Source organism: Papaver somniferum, chromosome 7 (assembly GCF_003573695.1).
Source record: "Papaver somniferum cultivar HN1 chromosome 7, ASM357369v1, whole genome shotgun sequence".
NCBI classification, from domain to species: domain Eukaryota; kingdom Viridiplantae; phylum Streptophyta; class Magnoliopsida; order Ranunculales; family Papaveraceae; genus Papaver; species Papaver somniferum.
In genome coordinates, this window is record NC_039364.1 from 259,755,158 (window position 1) to 259,774,339 (window position 19,182).

The following is a 19,182-nucleotide window of genomic DNA, read 5'->3' on the forward strand; positions in this document are numbered from 1 at the left end:
TAAGTGGGCACGTGCGTGAAATATTTAACGGAGTGTCAAACTGCGTAAATAAGTTAACTGACGGAAGTTAATGGACGTCAGATGACACTAACAGTTTGACCAGTTGACTAACGGGTTCGACGACCCACACTCTAAAACGGACAAACTTACGACCCAAACTCAAATACATACCAAAACTTACGATCCAAACACTAATTAACTCAATAAAGATTATGAAATCTTACTGCCAAAAAAAAGTAGGGCTTTCCAATTACAAAAATGTAACGACAACTTTGCAAGATCCATTATATTAGATAATGAGTGAAGAATATAAACCCTTTAAAATTACTAAAATGGCGATTTGTGTATATGCCTATTTTCTAAATTATATTCCTTCCATCTTCCGGAGTTTACTTCTTTCGATTAAAAGTGCATACGATAATCAAAACTAAATAGTATAATATTGTAAGTTGCTAAAAGCCAGAGACCCGACAGTGGTTCAAGTGCGCAAGTAGTTTAGGAAAGTTTGGGTTTTCGATTTCTTCGCATCTAGTTAAGGTTATCTTTCCTTTTATGTTCATCTTCGGATTATCTTTTTCTTAGCTTCCAAGTTTTATGATCTATTTAAGAAAGCCGAGAATGTTATTTTGAAGGCAGTTGATTTAATAAGAAAATTTTTTAAACTCATAGAGTTATCATATGTTCAGTTTATGTTAATCCCATAACCCTGCATCAGGTGTGCATGATAACATAACTCTTTTACTCTTTCTTGAATCGTTCCCATCCAACTCACTATTCTCTAGCCCAAAATATATTACTAGGCCATCCATTCCAGACTCTCAAGCACTAGAAATCGTGAAATCAAATCACCCTAAAAAAATGAAGTTGTCTGTCACACCGTCTTTTTCTCTTTCTCTACATTCCTTTGCTTGTATTTTAATCTTACCAGCTACTAATCCAAGCAAGAAATGTTGTCACGAAATTTGTGTTCCAAATCAATGCCTCAATATTTGTCTCCAAACATGCTTCGAAATAATGGTCACTAAGCCATAAAAACGTACTCTAATTAAACAAATTCAAAGCCATAAAATGCTGCTGGACTGCACTCCAATTCGTCGCCCCTTGCTGTTTGCATCCAGCTCCACCCCCTAGTCAGGATTTTCAAGTACATGATTTCATCCTCTGGTCACGATTTTCCTGCCATGCATTCATGATAAAAAAATTCCAATAAGTATGTTTCGTCTCAACTCCTACCAAAGGTTTTAGCTTCAGATGAAACACTTACAACCTCAAGAGAAGCAATGTATTCCTCGATCACTGTCTTTGTACTTTCTACTGATCCGCCCGCGCTGCCAATGTTGTCACGATATTCCTTCATGAATGAAAGATAAAAAAGTACCCTTCAGGAAGTTTCTTACAGGACTCCTAAGTTAACCGTTATCAATCACATTACACAAATACTTGACACAAATGAGAGCAGGACTTTTCTGAATACACACCGAGAGAATATCCCACACAACTTTCTTCTCTATCTGGTGATGGGACAATTCACTTTCAATCTTAGCACTTATCCTACAAGTCCAGTATAACCTTGAGTTAATGACATGCAGTGTGGCTTTTATACAGATAAAGGTCAAAACAAGAGAAGTAGATGGGAACACTCACTCGGACGACCAAAGATAACCAAGAATAACAGCAATGGACTGCAGCAGATCCATAATGGGAAAACATTAGAGTCAAAAGGAAAGAGATATAAGATGCATAAGAGCAAGACTGCAAGAGCAATGCTGACCTGAAGCGTGGGGAATCCATATTGCAATTTTTCCTTGTAGAGCTCAGACGAGTTCAGCTGTAAAATATTAAAAGCAGAAGAGACAAACAACAACAGTATAATAATATATTTGACATCAAAACAGATAAACTTATCATGTGAAAAAAAGCGACATGAAAATTTGAGCAACCTGTTTCTTTTTGAGATGATTTGCCGCTGCATCAACTTTTTTGGAATATCTGCACGACGATCAGAAACCGCTAAGGAATCTCAGGGAGGAAATGTCAGACATCTCTGGAACCGGTGCTTTTAATAATTTTAAGAAGCATAAATTCAAAATACAACTTCTAGCTTTGATAATAGAAAATCGTGAATTAGACAAACAAATGGGTAGGGTGTACCGTATGAAGTGCTCCATAAGCCAAGTGATTCGTTCACCATCATTCTCCTCAAACCTTTTTGACAATATATGTTTTTCCGTCTCGGCAATGCCACCTGAACAAGATAAGATATCCCTCAGTGAATTTTAAATGTCATTTCGAAGCAGGCGTCAGTGAAGATGAAAGCAGGATTCCTAAGGCGTCAGTGAAGATAAAAGGCGCTAGGCAAGGCGAGGCGCCAAGCCTAGCGCCTTTGGCGCCTAAGGCGCCCCAGGCGAGCGCCCAAGATTTAGAAAAAAACATATGTAAGCTTAATTTGGCGCCTTAAGCGCCTTTTCTTCTAGGCGCTAGGCCTGCGCTTAGTGCGCCTTTTGCGGCTAGGCGCTAAAGGCGCTCGCCTTTTACAACATAGAGCAGGAAGATATAGAAAACCAATGGTTCTTCACACAGACAAAAGCAATAGCATGAATACGAGACCTAGCTCATCACCAGACAATAACTGACTGCCAAATCTTAGACATGAAGACACCAACTATCACACGATTTCATGAAAAATGAGCAAATAGTCCCCCACCACGGAAATATCATACAGATTGTGGACTGAATTGAGTAGATAAAATGCAGCTGTTTAAATGTGCAACAAGGTATCCAGAAAGGAACGCAACTATATCTCGGAAATCTAGGCACTCAAATACTAACCAACAGACAAAAAAACATCAATAAAGTCAGATTAGCTATAAAATTTGCTTGCCTTACCAGTTAATGATTCAATTAGAGATATAAGACGTTCTTCAATTTCTGCTTTAAAATGCATAGTGCTCCCATGAATCTGAGAAAGTAACCAAAGTAAATCTTCCGAATTCTAGATATATTTCTTATATATAGACTAAAAACGTGCACATCCGAAGTTGCATGGCAAAATAATCTTACCATATCCATGGAAGGAGGGAATATTGCAATGTCCAATTCCAAAGCATCATTCACAAACTTGTCAGAAGCACAACCTTTCACTATATCAAGTGCCGCAATGGCAGACCCACAAAAATAATCAATTCCTCATCCTGGATGATTTTGATCATTACCTTGACTCCTCCAGCATTGACAAAATGCACTTTGTTCTCCAGATGTTCTAATAGAAAAAATAAAAAAACAAAGTCCAAGGCAGGTCTTCTTCTTCTTCTTGTTCTTTCTCTTCTTCTGTTTTTTCTTCGTCAGGACTTGTAAGAGATGAAAGAGCATTTACAACAACAGGCACAATGCCCATTTGGCCTAACTGGAATCTATTTTTCATACTAGACATCAAAAGAGTATTTAAAAACCCCACAGCACACACTTTTGCATCCCATTTGGTACATGTGATTGCTTCCAATACCCAATTAATCAGTTTGCTGTTACAGCCGGCAATTGTTGCTACAGCTCCTCCTCCTTCAAAAATCATCTGTGCAATATTTTGTACTGCTCGTAAATCATCATTGTCAGAAAACTTGCCAATAGTAGAAGCAAATACTTCTAAGGCTCCCATGTTAACTAGAGATTGCACCATCAAGGCAACTTGTGTTTTTTGACCAGGAACTGCATAATCCTCATGAGTTAGCTAAAGTTCTTCGAATGTTGAAAGAGTACAACTAGCTAAACGCTTACCGCATTTATCATCTTTTAATAATTCAATCATCGACGGAAAAACCTCCTTAAGATTTACTAACTGAGGAAAGAATTTGTGATAAACTGTTTTGACCTTTCTGAACTGTCTGATTACTTTGATAAGCTTCTGTTCACAATCAGCGATTTCAGGTGCACTATCCTCCTTTTTACGAGCTGCTTTGGTGTAATCTTTGAATATTTGTACGAAGGATGTCTCAAGTTCTTCTGGTGTTTTAGCTTTAGGAGCTGGATATCTGTCGGACACCGCTCGAATATCTTGATCAGTTCTCGGTTGTAATGCGCTGACTGAAACCCTAGGCCTTTGGAACGGATAGCAGTCGCCGGAGTTTGGAGTACCCATCTCTCTCTGCTGCACAATCTTCTGAGACAAGCAGCGGCACTAGAATAACATTATGTTATAGATCTTCGGAGAAGATGCAGTTCTTTATTGGGCTGGGTTTGCAACTGCACGACCATGCTCTAAGCTGGTTCCGCCCTGTAGCTCATCCACTGCCGCATTTGGTTGAGCCCGTATTAGGATTCTTCCTCTCCATGTCTACTAACAGCAGCATCTTGCGAAGCCATGGAAATAGCAACAGACCGACTGACCATTGCTCTCGGGACTGCCGGTGTTCATTTTTCATGCATAGCACTTTTTATTTGGCTCAACACACTATTCCATAGTTCTTGACGGACCCGCACACGTCTCTTTTTCATCATTTTTTTAATATTTCTAAGGTGACAAAATTTACCTGAACAGTTGTCAATTCGAATGAACCATGAATGCAAAATGCTAGCTGCATTTTTCAATACAAAATGAAATACTATTTCAAGCATTCAGATTGAATATTCAATTTTCAGAACTACAAATGCTGGACATATTATAGGTTGGGTCGTGGGTACAGCGAGTTGTCCTGTTGATCCAGAAATGAGTTCCTCAAGCCCAGAAATACAGCCTACATGTTGTTGGCAGATACTTAAAAGAGAGATGATGTTGTGCGATGGTAATGTGGAAGTGACAAAGGCGCTCATCAGAACCAGGTGTCTCGTATATGGTCAAAAGACAAGGCAAGCCAGAAAAACCATTTACTTGTAGGCATTTCAATGAGGTCCAAAATAAAAGAAGCTCCCTCTTGCTGCTCCATAGACAGCCTCTACAACCTTCCAGAACCAGCAAATCTATTCGTCAAGGTTTCTGTGTAGCCTTCCTACTCGGCATGCTCTTTCCAATCTATTAAAAGAATAGGATTATCACCTCCAAGTAAAGCACAATCAAGACCTTTCAGGTCTATAGCTTGGAAAAAGCTTTTCACCAGCCTTGGCTTACAAAGCATATCAGCAAGACCGTTTGCAAAATAGGCAACCTAACCTCAGATTGATTTGACGAAGCAATGCTGAATAAGATGTACATACTTTTGTTCTTACTATTGACAACAATGTTGTTCCATCCAAAGCACAGCGCCATGGTTTTCCTGGATCCGAACTCTTCAATTTCCCTGACAAATGTTAACCCCATAGCATCTGAATCAACAAAGTTGACATCCATCTCCAGCATCTTTTTGCAACTCCTGTGCATGATTGGATCTGCGCATTACATGTCATTCAAAGATATGTTTTCCCCTACTAATTGCAAGAAAAATACACGATCAAACGCAATGCCTACTTGCACTTCACGCAATGCCTACTTGTACAGGGTTGGGAAAGAATCTGCAGCGGTTCTTCGGGCATTCAACAAAAAGGGAATTTTAATTTTCTGGACTAAAGAGTGCTTGGCATACCCAGAGAAGCCACTCCCGCAAGACACCATGACCCGTAGCTACCTCGTCTTTGAGACGGTCTGTTAACCTTTTTTGTTTTGCAAATTACTTTAGAAACCCAAATCTCTCTTTATCCATCAAACATCATAAAAAAAAGACCAACAGTAATGAAATGCAATCGGAAGTATGAGATGGAGTTAGTAGAAAGAGTGATTCTAGACGAACAACAAAAAAAAACAACTTAAAAACAATCCTCTCACATTAATGTGGGACCTGCCCTCAAAAGCTTAGCAGGGGATCCCTTTTTGGGTAGATCCCACTCCAATGTGAGAGGGGTTGTTTTGGTGTTGTTTTTTTGTTGTTCGATCTGAACTGAATGAAACCCGTTATTCGTGGCCACCTCACCCTTACAGTTGTCTGGCCAATACCAATTGATAAAACTAATCTCTGTTGGTTTTCAATTGCTGCACCATTGGCATGCGCCATGCACAACTGCAAAGGATGATACAGCCTTCACTTTACTTCAGATATCCTAATCTGTTGTATGAAAACACCTGATAAAGTGAAGCATTGGCACCATATTCATTCAAGCAAAATTAATTAAAAAACTGTCAAAATTTTGTTTCAGCAGAAGCAGAAGTCAGAAACAAAAATTTTATGCTACAAAAAAAGGTTTGTTCTTGTTTTGAACTGAGGTCTAATACTCATTAAAATCAAGGGCAAGCAAAATTAATTAAAAAACTGTCAAAATTTTGTTTCAGCACAAGCAGAAGTCAGAAACAAAAATTTTATGCCACAAAAAAAAGGTTTTGAGTGTGGAAGTTACTTTTCGATTTCTAGAAGTCAAAAAGCAAGAAGTTAATTTGGGTATCGAGTTTTAAAACGACTTCTAGAAGCAAAAAAGTTAACTTTTGATGCACTTCTGACTTCTAATGCTAATAACTTTTTTGCTTCTAGAAATCATTTTAAAATTATGTCGCCAAATTAACTTCTGATTTTTCGACTTCTAACAGTTGAAAAGCAACTTGTCAAATACTATTCAAACAGGCTATAAATCATGTGCTTCCCTCGAAGAAAAATCATGCCAAGAATCTTATGGTGCCTAGGTGCACTTTTAAGTTGTTATGAGGATTAGCATGTCATAGCTATTCAACTTTTTTTTCTACAACATAAATATTGATACAATGGAAAAGGCGAACATAAACCATCTTAGAACTATATTCAACTCGTTTTGTAACAAAACATTCCAAAATCCAAAATGCAAGGATGGTAACAACAATTCAACGTATACAAAGAATTGGTCCCGAGAAAAATCCCGACAGACATAGCCCAGTGAGCCCCCGCGGAGACTAGCAGTGGGTGTACTTTACCCACAAGATTGCGTCTGTCGAAAATTATGCTCGGAACCTACTCTTCAATATACCTAAAATTATTGGACAAAAAACAACCTCTCTTTGCTTGGATAGAGGGAAATAATAATCAATTCTAAACAGACAAAAAAAAAAGCACCAGTATTATGGATATTGAGTGTACATGAGACAAAAAGTTAGAGCTACACCAAGACCACGACATGAAAGATGATTATTCAATAGCGAAGACGCCTGATTCTCATTCAGTCACCTTCCGACACAAAAAGTTGATACCAAGAGTATGCTTTATTGATGAGTGGACAAGATCAAAATGTAATAATGCTGGAAGTCTGAGAATCAGTTTTGCAGTATGCATTAATAACAGCTGCAGATAGCGTATCAGTGCATAAACGGTCACAGACTACACTAATTGATGAAAAAGATTCAACAGATGGTATGCAGTCCAGTAAGAGGGACTGTGCCTACCCGAGCTTGCAAATATGATATGATATCAAGGAATCATTAGCTAAATAACTTGGAAAATGGCTACCCAAGCTTACAAATATGGAATCAAGGCATCATGAGCTAAAGAACTTGGTAAAACATAATCCACGTAGTCATCTTCCGACACAACTATTTGCCTTGTCGCATTTAGAAACGATGGGATCCAACCTACGGTCAGTCAAGCAGGATTGGCAGAATTAAAAATCCAAAAAAGCACGCTAGACCCACCGTGGGTTGAGTCTTGCCGGTTATCTCACATTCCCCACGGGAATGGCCCCTCACCCCCAAGATTAGCACGCAATAATAATAAGCCAAAGCTCACACATCCATCAAAATACCATTATAGTGTAGTGCCCAAGCGACACAATCCCTGGGACCCCAATACGTATAATGTAAACAGTGCTGCTAGCCTTACCAAGTGCAGTCCCACGGTTTGCCCCGCGTGACAGTCCCTGGGACCCCATTCTGTAGACTAGCAGGGGCAGGCTTACAGGTTAAAAGAGTCCCAGGGTTTTGCCACTGGACAAATCTCAGGACATGGCCCATGATAAAGCACTACAGCAAGCATTTTGTAATGGAAAAATTAAAACAACACATACAAAAAAGACCTATAGTAATAAAATGCATTAAAAAAAATATGAGATGAAGTTGGTAGAATAATCGGGACTGAATTAAATCTGTTATCTGTGGATACCATATCCCTACGTTTGTCTGGCGACTACCAATTTATCACGAAGGGGAAAAACAGGTTATCTGAGTTGAAGAAAGTAAAAGCATACCTACAAGCATGTTTTCAAAATCAAGCTTCTAACACCATGGATAATGCCAAACTGTGGATTCCAAGAGAACTAATTAATCAGACACCATATATACTCGTACATGAACTACAGAGCTGAGAGAAATATGAGAAGCAACAGTAATAACAACAATAATTAGATTGACTAGAAAAGCAGTTTGAACAACACGAATAACGAGAGAGAGAAAAAAGGATGATATCCTAATCTGTTGCATGAAAACACTTGATCAAGTCTTTGACCCTCTGACCAAAGTGAAGCACGGGCATCTCTTTAACCAAAGGGAAGCATTGGCATCAGATTCATTCTTTCACTGCCATGAGATTATTATCACATGTTCTTATTTTGGACTGAGTTCTAATACTGATTAAAAGCAGGGGCAAATTAATTAAAAAACTGTCAAAAATCTGTTTGAGCAGAAGGAGAAGCCAGAAACAAAAATATTATGCTATAAAAAAAAGTTTTGGATGTGGAAGTTCCTTTTCGACTTTTAGAAGTCAAAAAGCAAGAAGTTAGTATGGGTATCGAGTTTCAAAACGACTTCTAGAAGCCAAAAAGTTAACTTTTTGAAGCACTTATGACTTCTCGTGCTATTAACTTTTTTGCTTATAGAAATCATTTTAAAATTATGTCACCCAGTTAACTTCTGACTTTTCGACTTTTAACAGTCAGATAAATCATTTGCATCCCTCAGAAGAATAATCATGCCAAGAATCTTACAGCGCCTAGGTGCTTCCGTTTTTTAAGTTGTTATGAGTATGAGCGTGTCATAGCACGACTCAACTTTTTTATCTTCAACATAAACAATGGAAAAGGTGAAAATAAATAAACTCATTTTGTAACAAAACATTCCAAAATGTAAGGATAGTAACAACAATTCAACGTATACAAAGAATTGGTCCCGAGGAAAATCCCAGCAGACATAGCCCAATAAGCCCCCGAAGGAGAGCAGCAGTGGGGTGTACTTCACCCACAAGATTGTGTCTGTCGAAAATTTTGCTCGGAACCGACTCTTCAATAACGAAGACGCTTGGCAAAGCATTCTCATTCAGTCATAGCCCGACACAAAGTTGACAAAAAACAATCTCTAGTCTAATTACTAAACAAAAAAAGCACCAATATAATGGATATTTAGTATACATGAGACAAAAAGTCAGAGCTACACCAAAACCACGAGATAAAAGATGATTATTCAATAGCGAAGACGCTTGGGAAAGCATTCTCATACAATCATCGTCCAGCGAAGACGCTTGGGAAAGCATTCTCATACAATCATCGTCCGACACAAAGTTGATACCAAGAGAACATATATGCTTTATTGATGACGGTTTATTGATGACAGGGGACAAGATCAAAATGTAATAATGCTCTGAGAACCAGTTTTGCAGTAGGCATTACTAACAGCCGCAGACAACGTATCAGTGCACAAACGGTCGGAGACTATTCTAATTGATGAAAAAGATACAAAAAATGGTAGGCAGTCAGTAGGAGGGAATGTGCCTACCCGAGAGAAGTCAATCATGCCAAACTCAATCACCGGTGTAAAGTTAACCCTTACATACATGTCAAACTGTGGATCCCAAGAGAACTGATTAATCAGACAACCATATAGTCATACATGAACTTCAGAGTTGAGAGAAATATGAGAAGCAACATTGTAAATTAGCACGAGTATAAATGGATAAATGACAGCAATAATTGGATTGACTAGAAAAGCAGTTTGAACAATACGAATAATGAGGGGGGAAAAAAAGGGGGTTAATATGGGTTACCTTAGAGTACCTTCATCTCCTTCACATTTCTTGATTCTCTGCCTTAGCCTCAATTATTTCTTCTCCATTCTCTGACATAGGCGTAGAAGTTAGGCTCCCATTTTGAATTCATTTGAGTCCAGGTATAATTGTAACTAAATGGGGTGTAGTTCTCTGGGGTTATAATCCCAGCACCATGAGTTCCCATTCAAAAAAAAAAAAAAACTTAAAAGGTTATCTTTCTTAACATGAGTTAACGACATTGAAAAAGCCAAACTAAACCGACTCACAATTAATTTATACTTGTATTGTTAATTGTTTGGGGGAGTTCAAGGTGAGGTCCGTTCAGATATTTTGATACAAGAAATTCTAACAAACAACAAAAGACTCCCGATGGAATGCTGGGTCCTATAACTGCTCAGTTAGGGCCCACCAATCTCCCCAAAATTTTCTGTCCGCTACTAATTACCAACTGGTTTCCAATTTCTGCATCACTGTATACACAACTACAAAGGAATCGTACATAGCCTTTACATTCGATAAACCCAACAAATGCAATATTTATCATAGTAACACAAGATTTAGTAGAGCCTGTATAGGGATAGCACATCATAGCAGTAATATAAATAGGCTCAAATCAAGTGTAATTTCGACTCCATCACTGAGGGAAAATAAAATCAATCTGAAAGCCATCATAAAAGAGAAGAATAGATATTCAAAAGATACCTAACACTTCTGAACCACAGATTTATGTACATGATTGCTAAAGGGGGTACCAAAATTACTTGGAGGAGTTTAATACTATGATTCAAAAGATGGCACCCAATCATTACCAGGAATGGGATCCACCAGCCTACAAACACGCCCCATACTAGTACTAGAGTGCGACTCAGATGAGACCAACGTACCCAAAAACCCGCCCCTGTTAATACTAGGATGGGACTCACCACCAAGGATTAATAGGGGGGGTCTTTGGGACCTAACTCCACCCCTTGGTTCACGAGGGACAAACCGGTGAGTCTAGCACTACTCCCATTTTGAAGTATTTGATTTTTTAAAATCTCAAATTACAAACATCCATCCAGACAATATAGACGAACCAACTTAACGACCAGGTACTGTTCCAATGTGAAATCATTAGTTTTAGAAAATGCCTGATCAGTAAGATTGTAGCTCTATTAGTTTTGAAATGTATATTCACATAAAAATATTTTGGTTTTTTTTAAGATTGCATCTTTTATTAGAACTATCTTTAAACTCATTCTATAACAAAAATAATCCTTCAAAGCGGGTTTATATTAGTCAGTTGACTCAGATCCATAACAAGCTTATATCAGTCAATTTTCCGCTCTCCTAAAATATCCGACAGCATTACACCATAATTCAAAAAGTAAGCACGCATAGCATACTAACAGTCTAACAGAGAGAAATAATAATCAATGCTAACCCAATCATTAAAGTAAGAAGGCACCAACATAAAGGATATATAGGATGCACGTGAGAAACAAAGGTTGAGCTCCACCAAGACCACAACATGAATGATGATTATTCAAGAACAAAGACGCTTCACAAAGCATTCTCATTTAGTCTTCTTGTAACAGGGAAGATCCAAATGTTAAAACGTTGGAAATCTTAGAACTAAAGTACCGTAGTTAAGGAGTAGACATTACTGTTACAATGTTGGAAGTCTTAGAACTAAACTACCATAGTTAAGGAGTAAACATTACTAAAAGCTACAAAAGATTTATCAGTGCAAAAACAGTGAATAGATGAAAAAGATTAAAAAAATAAAAAATAAATAAATAAGCAGTCAGTAGAAAGGAATGTGGCTACCCGAGCTTACAAACATGAAATCAAGGCATCATGAGCTAAATAGCTTGGAAAAGCAAAATCCATGTAGTCATCTTCCGACACAAAATTGGTACCAGGTTGACCTATTTGCTTTATAGATGACATACAAATGTGGATAACATTTAAGTTAACATACAAAAAAGACTAAGTTAACATTTAATAGATGTTTTACAAGTAGATGGGTCCCAGAGTTTGATCATACCAGATACAACCTAAGGTAAAGTTTGCATTTCATAATAGAAAAACTAAAACAGTACTGCAATGCATTCAAAAAAAAAAATGTGAGATGGAGTTAGTAGACAAATCGGGACTGAATTAAACCCGTTATCTGTGGATACCACATCCCTACGGTTGTCTGGCCGCTACCAGCTGAAACTAATCTCAACTAGTTTTCAATTTCTGCATCATTGGTATACACAACTGTGAAGGAATTATACATAGCTTTCACACTCAATAAACCCAATATATGCAATATTATTCTAATAACAAAATTTAGTGCAAACTCATTAGTTATAGCGATATCAAATCAATAGGCTCATATCAAGTGTAATTTTGACTCAATCACTGTGGGAAAATTTAATCAATCCGAAATCAATCATAAAATAGAAGAATAAATATTTCAAAAGATACCAGATACTTTTGAACCATAGATTTACATACATAATTGCTAACGGGGGTACCAAGGTTTACTACTACGATTCAAAAGATGGCACCTAAATTCATATTATCTTCATCTCTTAATCAATAAATCAAAGAGATTAAATTTTATGGTGCCCCACTAGAGCCCTCTCTCTTTCTAATCACTGCCGAGAATCAGAATCATTAAACCAAAAAAAAAAAATCAATTTGAAAAACAAGATCTTACAATGGAAGCTGGAGATGTAGAACTACTGAAACTGTATGCTGCGAAATGGAATTGACTCATAATTAAAATATCAGGCCAACATTACATGGCAAGAAGAATGAAGGAAACAGAAGGTTAGATCGTTGAAATGAAATTTTGAAGGAAGAGATAAGCCGTAGAACTACCGAGTGAAGAGGGACTAGCGAAGGTTATATCGTCACAATCTATGAAAAATTAGGGTTCGTGTAGTTTACCATTTTGCCCCTTACTTTTCTTCCGTGAACCAAAAACTGCCGTGTAACACCTTGGTACCACGACACGAGTACTCAAAGTCGAACACTAATGCTCGGACAATCAAAAACTGCCGTTCATTCCAACATTGCTAATAGGATACCGGATTCCACAGGAGGGTACCAAATGCATAAAAGACAGAGGTAATAGGGGTATCGGATTCCAACACCTTGGTACCACGAGTACTGAAAGTCCAACACTAATGCTCGGACAATCAAAAACTGCCATTCATTCCAACATTGCTAATAGGGGTATCAGATTCTACCGGATTTTATTTTGTCCTATATGTATTTTGGTACCTTCCTGTGAAATCTGGTACCCCATTAGCAGCATTGATTCATTCAAGCGTTTGTGCTTTGATCACAATCATTGGTCGGAGGAAGTAAACTCCTACCAAAGAAGACCAATAAAATTCGCTAGCACATGAACAAGTCGGCTATATAATTTAGAAAGTACGGACTTGTATCATTTTAATATGACTCGGTTGCACAAACGTGACCAAAACTGGCTTATTAGAGTTACCGCGGCATTAATTAGTCATGTAACACTATGTGTTTTTAGCATGGCGCATGCTCAGAGATGCGCCATGGCCTGAGATGAAGCTTCATCCAAAGCTTCTGTTGCGTGGAAAAAATGAGCATTGGTCTAGGCCAATACGCTGCCAAAATGTCATATTGCGTGGGCACATTGGTCAAGGCCAATATAGCACCAAGAGAGTGTAAGTTGTAAATTATATTGGTCAAGGCCAATCTCGCATCAAATGATGCCTTAGGCCAGTTAGGTAGATGTCCTTGAGAAAAGTAGAGCCTCATTACGCATTACGCAAGTCATTGGCCTTGGCCAAGAGCAGGATGGCCTTGGTAATGTACAGCCATCACGGCTGGACATTGGAGTGACCTATGGGTCAAAGCCGGAAATCCCATCATGGACTTTCACTGGGCTTGGCTCAGGAAATGTTCATCCATCATGGAATAACATTGGAACTGGCATGTGAGCTTGAACTGAATGTACGACCATCACGGTCGTACTTCCCATTTGGCCAAGGGTAGTCATGTGCAGCCATCACGCCCTTGGGAGTTGATGAATGATTGTTTGGCCACGACCTTACAAACGAGTTGAATTAAGTTGCTTGTCCATTCGTGGATGAACTACGGTATGTGCTTGATCCCTTTAGAGTAGGGAAGGTACGTGCGAAGCCGCAATGAGTTGAAACATTGTCGGTTTAGTAGGCCTCTCATATCATCTGGCTCGGTAGATCGATGCAGGAGATTATTGTGGTCAAACTTAATGAGGCTAGTTGCATTTCATTCCTTGGAAACTCATACTTCCTATCAAGGAGTTTGACTTAGGCATGACCAATGGCGCATTGGGCATGGCCTCGAAAGTAAGATACATAGATATGCAAGTTAGCGGATCTTGCATAAGCATAAGGAAAGTACGGCATGAGCCTGATTGATGCACCCTTGGCACGAGTAAGACAAGTGCATGCTCTCAGCAATGCCTTAGTTAAGTAAATAGGCCCAAGGCATGCCTTATGCATGGACAAGACTCGGCAGTATGACGATTACTCATCTAGACAGGAAACTCATTGATGAATTTCCTACGTTGAGGAAAGGATTATTACCCTTTGCGGAAAAAGGGTAAGTTGGAACAGTGTGGAAGCTAAGTTAGTTGCATCCTGCTCCATGAACATACTTGCAAGGGAAAATGAATGTGCATTTGCCTAGCGTTAAGGCCCAGTAAGTAGCGTAATAATGGCGCATCGGGGAAGTTATGGCCTGCGCACCAAGCGGGGCAGGTATAATTTTCCAGTCCGTCACACATTTACTAGGTCTTACTAATAAGGTATCATCTATGGTTGAATTTAGAAATCGATTTATAAGGAGTTAAATTTTACATCTTCATATGTGAATACAAGATCCAATGATAGAAAACAAACTGACGAAGTTGAGAAATTAATTATTGCATTCTTCGATGGAACTGATCCTGAAGGTTGGATCTATAAAGCTGAATTGTATTTCGAATTTTATGAAACACCACCACTACAACAAGTTAAAACTGCAATTTTTCATCTTGATGTAAGGATTTAAAGTGGTATAAATGGATAAAATTGATTGATTCAATACAAACTTGGGTAGGGTTTTCAACTTCTTTGCTTAAAAGATTTGGAAGAAATCATTATGATGAACCAGCTGGTTCATTCACAAAATTGAGTCAAATGGGTTGTCAAAACGATTACAAAGAAGAGTTTATAAAAGCAACGAAGATTGAAGAGGGAATTGTCAACGAAGAATTGGTAGCAGAATTCAGCCGAGTTTTCTCAATTTCATCGGAAGAAAACCAGGATAAATCTCTTGATTCCGAGATGATTCCTTCGTTCTTCTTTGATGAAAACGATTTAATAAGCCTAAACCAACATGAAGGAAAACCCATCACTGAATTGGGTAATTCAGGGTCTTCCAATTGAAATTTCTTCTAGTAATATGGTACTAAGCTACAACAAGCAGATTCAGTTAACTATTGAGGTGGTGAATTTTAAGTACTTGAAGGCGACAAATAGAAACGTCAAATTAATTTGTAAGAAATATTTTTCTCTTCCTCATGTTTATACACGGATGTTATTCGATCGTGGAAAAGGATTTGAGATTATTAAGGGGTTTTCTTATTTTGCTAGTGCTTATGAATTCTATGTTGATACAAATAATTCTTGTGTGATTGTTCTTATAAGGTCAATTTGGATGAATGGACTCAGTGGAAAGCCTGGGTACTGTTTAGAAGTGTTATTTGAGTCTTCAAATGTGTTTGTGTTTGTCAAAAACGGTGAGAAGCGTAATGCTTGCAATTTATTTGATAAGATATTATAGTTGGCTCTCTTGTTTAAATTGATACTTCAAGTGACAGGGAAATTGAATTTGGTAATGCCCCGGAAGTGTTTGTTGAAATGTTTGAGAAAACTGAATTTGTATTACTCTTGTTAATTATAGGAGTTGAGATTGCAAAGCCAGTAGGACAGTTAATATATTATGGAGTTGGACTGGTTATGATGATAATATTCTCTTGCAAATCCAAATTGGTTTATATAATGCCATGTGAGTCCTGCTTGGCGAATTGTCGAAAGGTGGGTGCGGTGGGAAATGGGCATGGGAAGGTGCTGCCAATACACTTGAAGGAGTTTGAGTATCTTCTAATACTTCTTTCAGTTCCTATAAATGTGAGAAATCACTTCTATCTTACGAAAAATGAGTTCTTCCGGCTCTCTCTTTTACTTGTTGAGAAAATTCGGAAGAGAATTTTTCATTCCAATTTGATTAATTTGCACACACTTAACTATGCTCTGTATGATACTTCTTGTTATAACCCATCGATAGGTTCATACAAAATTGATTTCGCTTGGTATTTTCTTCCTTGTTCCATTTACATATGGGGATATAGTTGTATCGATTGTATACTTGCAAGGTTAGTAGCAATTCTTCTCACCATTGTAGCATTCCAGTTTGTGGTTTGCTTGAGGTGTAAATCATCTGCAACTTATGATGCACAATTCCATTGTGTACTGCTGGTGGGTGTTCTTGAGCAGGGATGGGTTTTAAATATTTTTGCACCAGGGTCTTTTCTAAGTGTTTATAATGGTAAGTGGGTTGTTTGTGCTTATAAAACTTCAGCTCGTTATGGTACTGAGATTACAATTCGTGAGCTTCCTTTTCACCCTGTCGGCTCGGAAACCATTGGTGGAGTTGACGGAAATGTGATATCCAAGATTGTGTTGCTAATAGTAGATTGTTGTATGGAACATCTTTTGCATACAAATTTGAGGATGCACGGAATTATGGATAGGAACTGAGCGAGAAACCTAACTATAGCAGTAAAAAGATTCTGGAAAATAAGATTCAAGAAATAGTTAAATTAAATGGGATTTACAAGTGGTTACTGTCAAATGATATGGTTGAAATAAATAGAGGCACGCGGAAGGTAATCGGACCCCGTAAAATTGAGTTAGCCCGAATTAATGGGACAAAACCGAATTTTTATGTAAAACATCAGTCGGTAGCTACAAGTGGTAGAGATATGTGGCTTAATATTCCTGGGAAGGAGCTCGATATCACGTCTGCCGAAGCTTGTATCTTGGATGAACTGCCCAAAAGGCGTGCAACTCCAGCTATAAATTCTTATTTGGATGCAAAATCCACAAAAACTCTTCGACATACATGCAGCAGTCTGCAACTAGCATACAAGCAACAGTCCACAGCTCGAAGATTGTTTGATGTCCTAAATTGGAAAGGGCTTTATTCCTAATGACAACTTTGGACTTTGGTGTTGGCTGATCAAGTAGATGTAATTTGCAAATGATGACATATTGGTCGCAGCTTGAACCTTGAGGACAGGAATGATAGGACTCGGCTGCAAACGTGACCAAGGATGGCTTATTAGAGTTTCCGCGACATTAATTATTCCATCTGCTTGGCTCATTTGTTTGGTTATTCGTTTTTATTTATTATCATAGTCATGTAAATAGTTTTTCGTGGAGTAAAAGTGTAAACAGATAAATACTCAGTTTGGGTATTTGTTTGGATATGGAAAGTTTAATCAAGGTTTACCCTTAGTTTCTGGTCTGTCTGCCCCTTCCAGTAAGAACCCTGGCTAGAATCTTATCACATTTCATCAATCCCACTCTTTAAACTTAGGGACAGAGTAAACCAAGAAAATTTGAAAATTCAATTCATTTAACGGTCATGCCTATTGAAAAAGCGGGGGTCTAACAACACTACCCAATATTTTGCTTAGCAATCTGTATGGACTAACTCCGAAACACTTTATAGAGAATCAAATAGACAGTCAGACTCAATCTAGGTAAAAGTATCTCAAGAAGTTAATATCTCTCTTTTGTTTTGATTTACTCAAGCTAATAAAAATCAGCGAGTCTTTAATCAAACACAAGGAATAACTTGGACGATACCAAAGACCAATATCCAAGGATCAATCAATGTTAATCAACAACCAAAGGTTGGATTATACTAATTGATGATCTAAACGAAAAACCTGTATTATTAAAATTATAAAGATAAATCAATATAATGCGGAAACTGAAATAACACAAACACCAGAAATTTTGTTAACGAGGAAACCACAAATGCAGAAAAACCCCGGGACTTAGTCCAGATTGAATACACATTGTATTAAGCCGCCACAGACACTAGCCTACTCCAAGCTAACTTCAGACTGGACTATAGTTGAACCCCAATCAGTCTCCCACTGATCCAAGGTACAATTATACTCCCCACGCCTCTGATCCCAGCAGGATACTACGCACTTGATTCCCTTAGCTGATCTCACCCACAACTAAGAGTTGCTACGACCCAAAATCGTAGGCTTTAACAATAAACAAATCTGCCTCACACAGAAAAGTCTTTCAAAGGATCAATCTGTGTCCCACAGAAAAACTTTAAAGTTTTTTGTTCCGTCTTTTGATAATAATCAAGGTGAACAGGAACCAATTGATAATCCGGTCTTATATTCCCGAATAACAGCGTAGACTAATCAATCACCTCACAGCAATCTTAATCGTATGGTAGCGAAACAAGATGTTGCGGAATCACAAACAATGAGATGAAGATGTTTGTGATTACATTTTATATCTTGCCTATCGGAGATATCAATCTCAAGCCAATCAATATGATTGTACTCGTACGATAGAAGATGCAAGATCAAATCACACAACTACGATAAAAGTAGTATCGGTCTGGCTTCACATTCCCAACGAAGTCTTCAAGTCGTTTAACCTGGTTTTAAAAGAGGAAAACCAAAGGTTATAGGAGAACCGACACTAGCACGCAAACTAGTATCACACGTAAAGTGTGGGGATTAGTTTTGCAGAGTTGCTAGATGTCCCCTTATATAGTCTTTCAAATCAGGGTTTTACCTTGGAAACAAAGCAATCAATATCCACCGTCAGATGAAAACCTGATTTAGATTCAAGATAATATTTCTCAACCGTTAGATCGAAAACTTAGCTTGTTATACACAAATGAAATGCACGCTTCTAGGTTTGTTAACCGTACCCAAACGTGTACATTGTTGGTTCAACAATAGTCAACCAAAAGGTTATCCATATGAGCATTTCATATCAACCATGTTCTTCTTAACCATAACTATTTCAAATGACTCAATTGAACTAGTTAGAGAGTTGTTCAAATGCAAGGAAATCTTATGTAACTACACAAGACACAATTGAAGCAAAGATGATTTGTTTCACTCGAATCGGTTCATGAACTT

At 38.0% G+C, this 19,182-nt stretch overlaps 1 protein-coding gene, 1 long non-coding RNA gene and 1 pseudogene across 4 annotated transcripts; all 3 read right to left on the reverse strand.

The window, feature by feature from the left end:
• Positions 1–669: 669 nt before the first annotated feature.
• Positions 670–3,652, reverse strand: LOC113296457. The gene is made up of 10 exons (XM_026544765.1): positions 3,349–3,652; positions 3,061–3,185; positions 2,887–2,959; positions 2,152–2,245; positions 1,941–1,989; positions 1,772–1,828; positions 1,645–1,682; positions 1,479–1,551; positions 1,265–1,351; positions 670–1,176 (listed from the first exon to the last, which is right to left on the reverse strand). The coding sequence occupies exons 1-10, from the start codon at positions 3,650–3,652 to the stop codon at positions 1,141–1,143; spliced, it is 936 nt and encodes a 311-aa protein (XP_026400550.1). The 3' UTR covers positions 670–1,140.
• An 866-nt stretch (positions 3,653–4,518) lies between these two features.
• Positions 4,519–12,791, reverse strand: LOC113300240. Of its 3 annotated transcripts, none has more exons than XR_003335632.1 (3): positions 12,643–12,791; positions 9,948–10,018; positions 4,519–7,549 (listed from the first exon to the last, which is right to left on the reverse strand). It is a non-coding gene; the product is annotated as an uncharacterized LOC113300240 (long non-coding RNA). The 3 variants fall into 3 exon arrangements; XR_003335634.1 differs by having other exon boundaries at positions 4,519–5,355; positions 9,680–10,018; XR_003335633.1 differs by having other exon boundaries at positions 9,948–10,100.
• Positions 12,055–12,249, reverse strand: LOC113300915 (annotated as a pseudogene).
• Positions 12,792–19,182: the final 6,391 nt, after the last annotated feature.

Excerpts from the sequence above, each read along its gene's own strand:
- LOC113296457 (XM_026544765.1), bottom strand. The coding sequence starts at position 3,652 with ATGGGAGCCTTAGAAGTATTTGCTTCTACTATTGGCAAGTTTTCTGAC. Across the intron at positions 2,960-3,060 it reads TCCCTCCTTCCATGGATATG|ATTCATGGGAGCACTATGCA; the intron begins GTAAGATTATTT and ends TTACTTTCTCAG. Across the intron at positions 2,246-2,886 it reads TCTAATTGAATCATTAACTG|GTGGCATTGCCGAGACGGAA; the intron begins GTAAGGCAAGCA and ends TATCTTGTTCAG.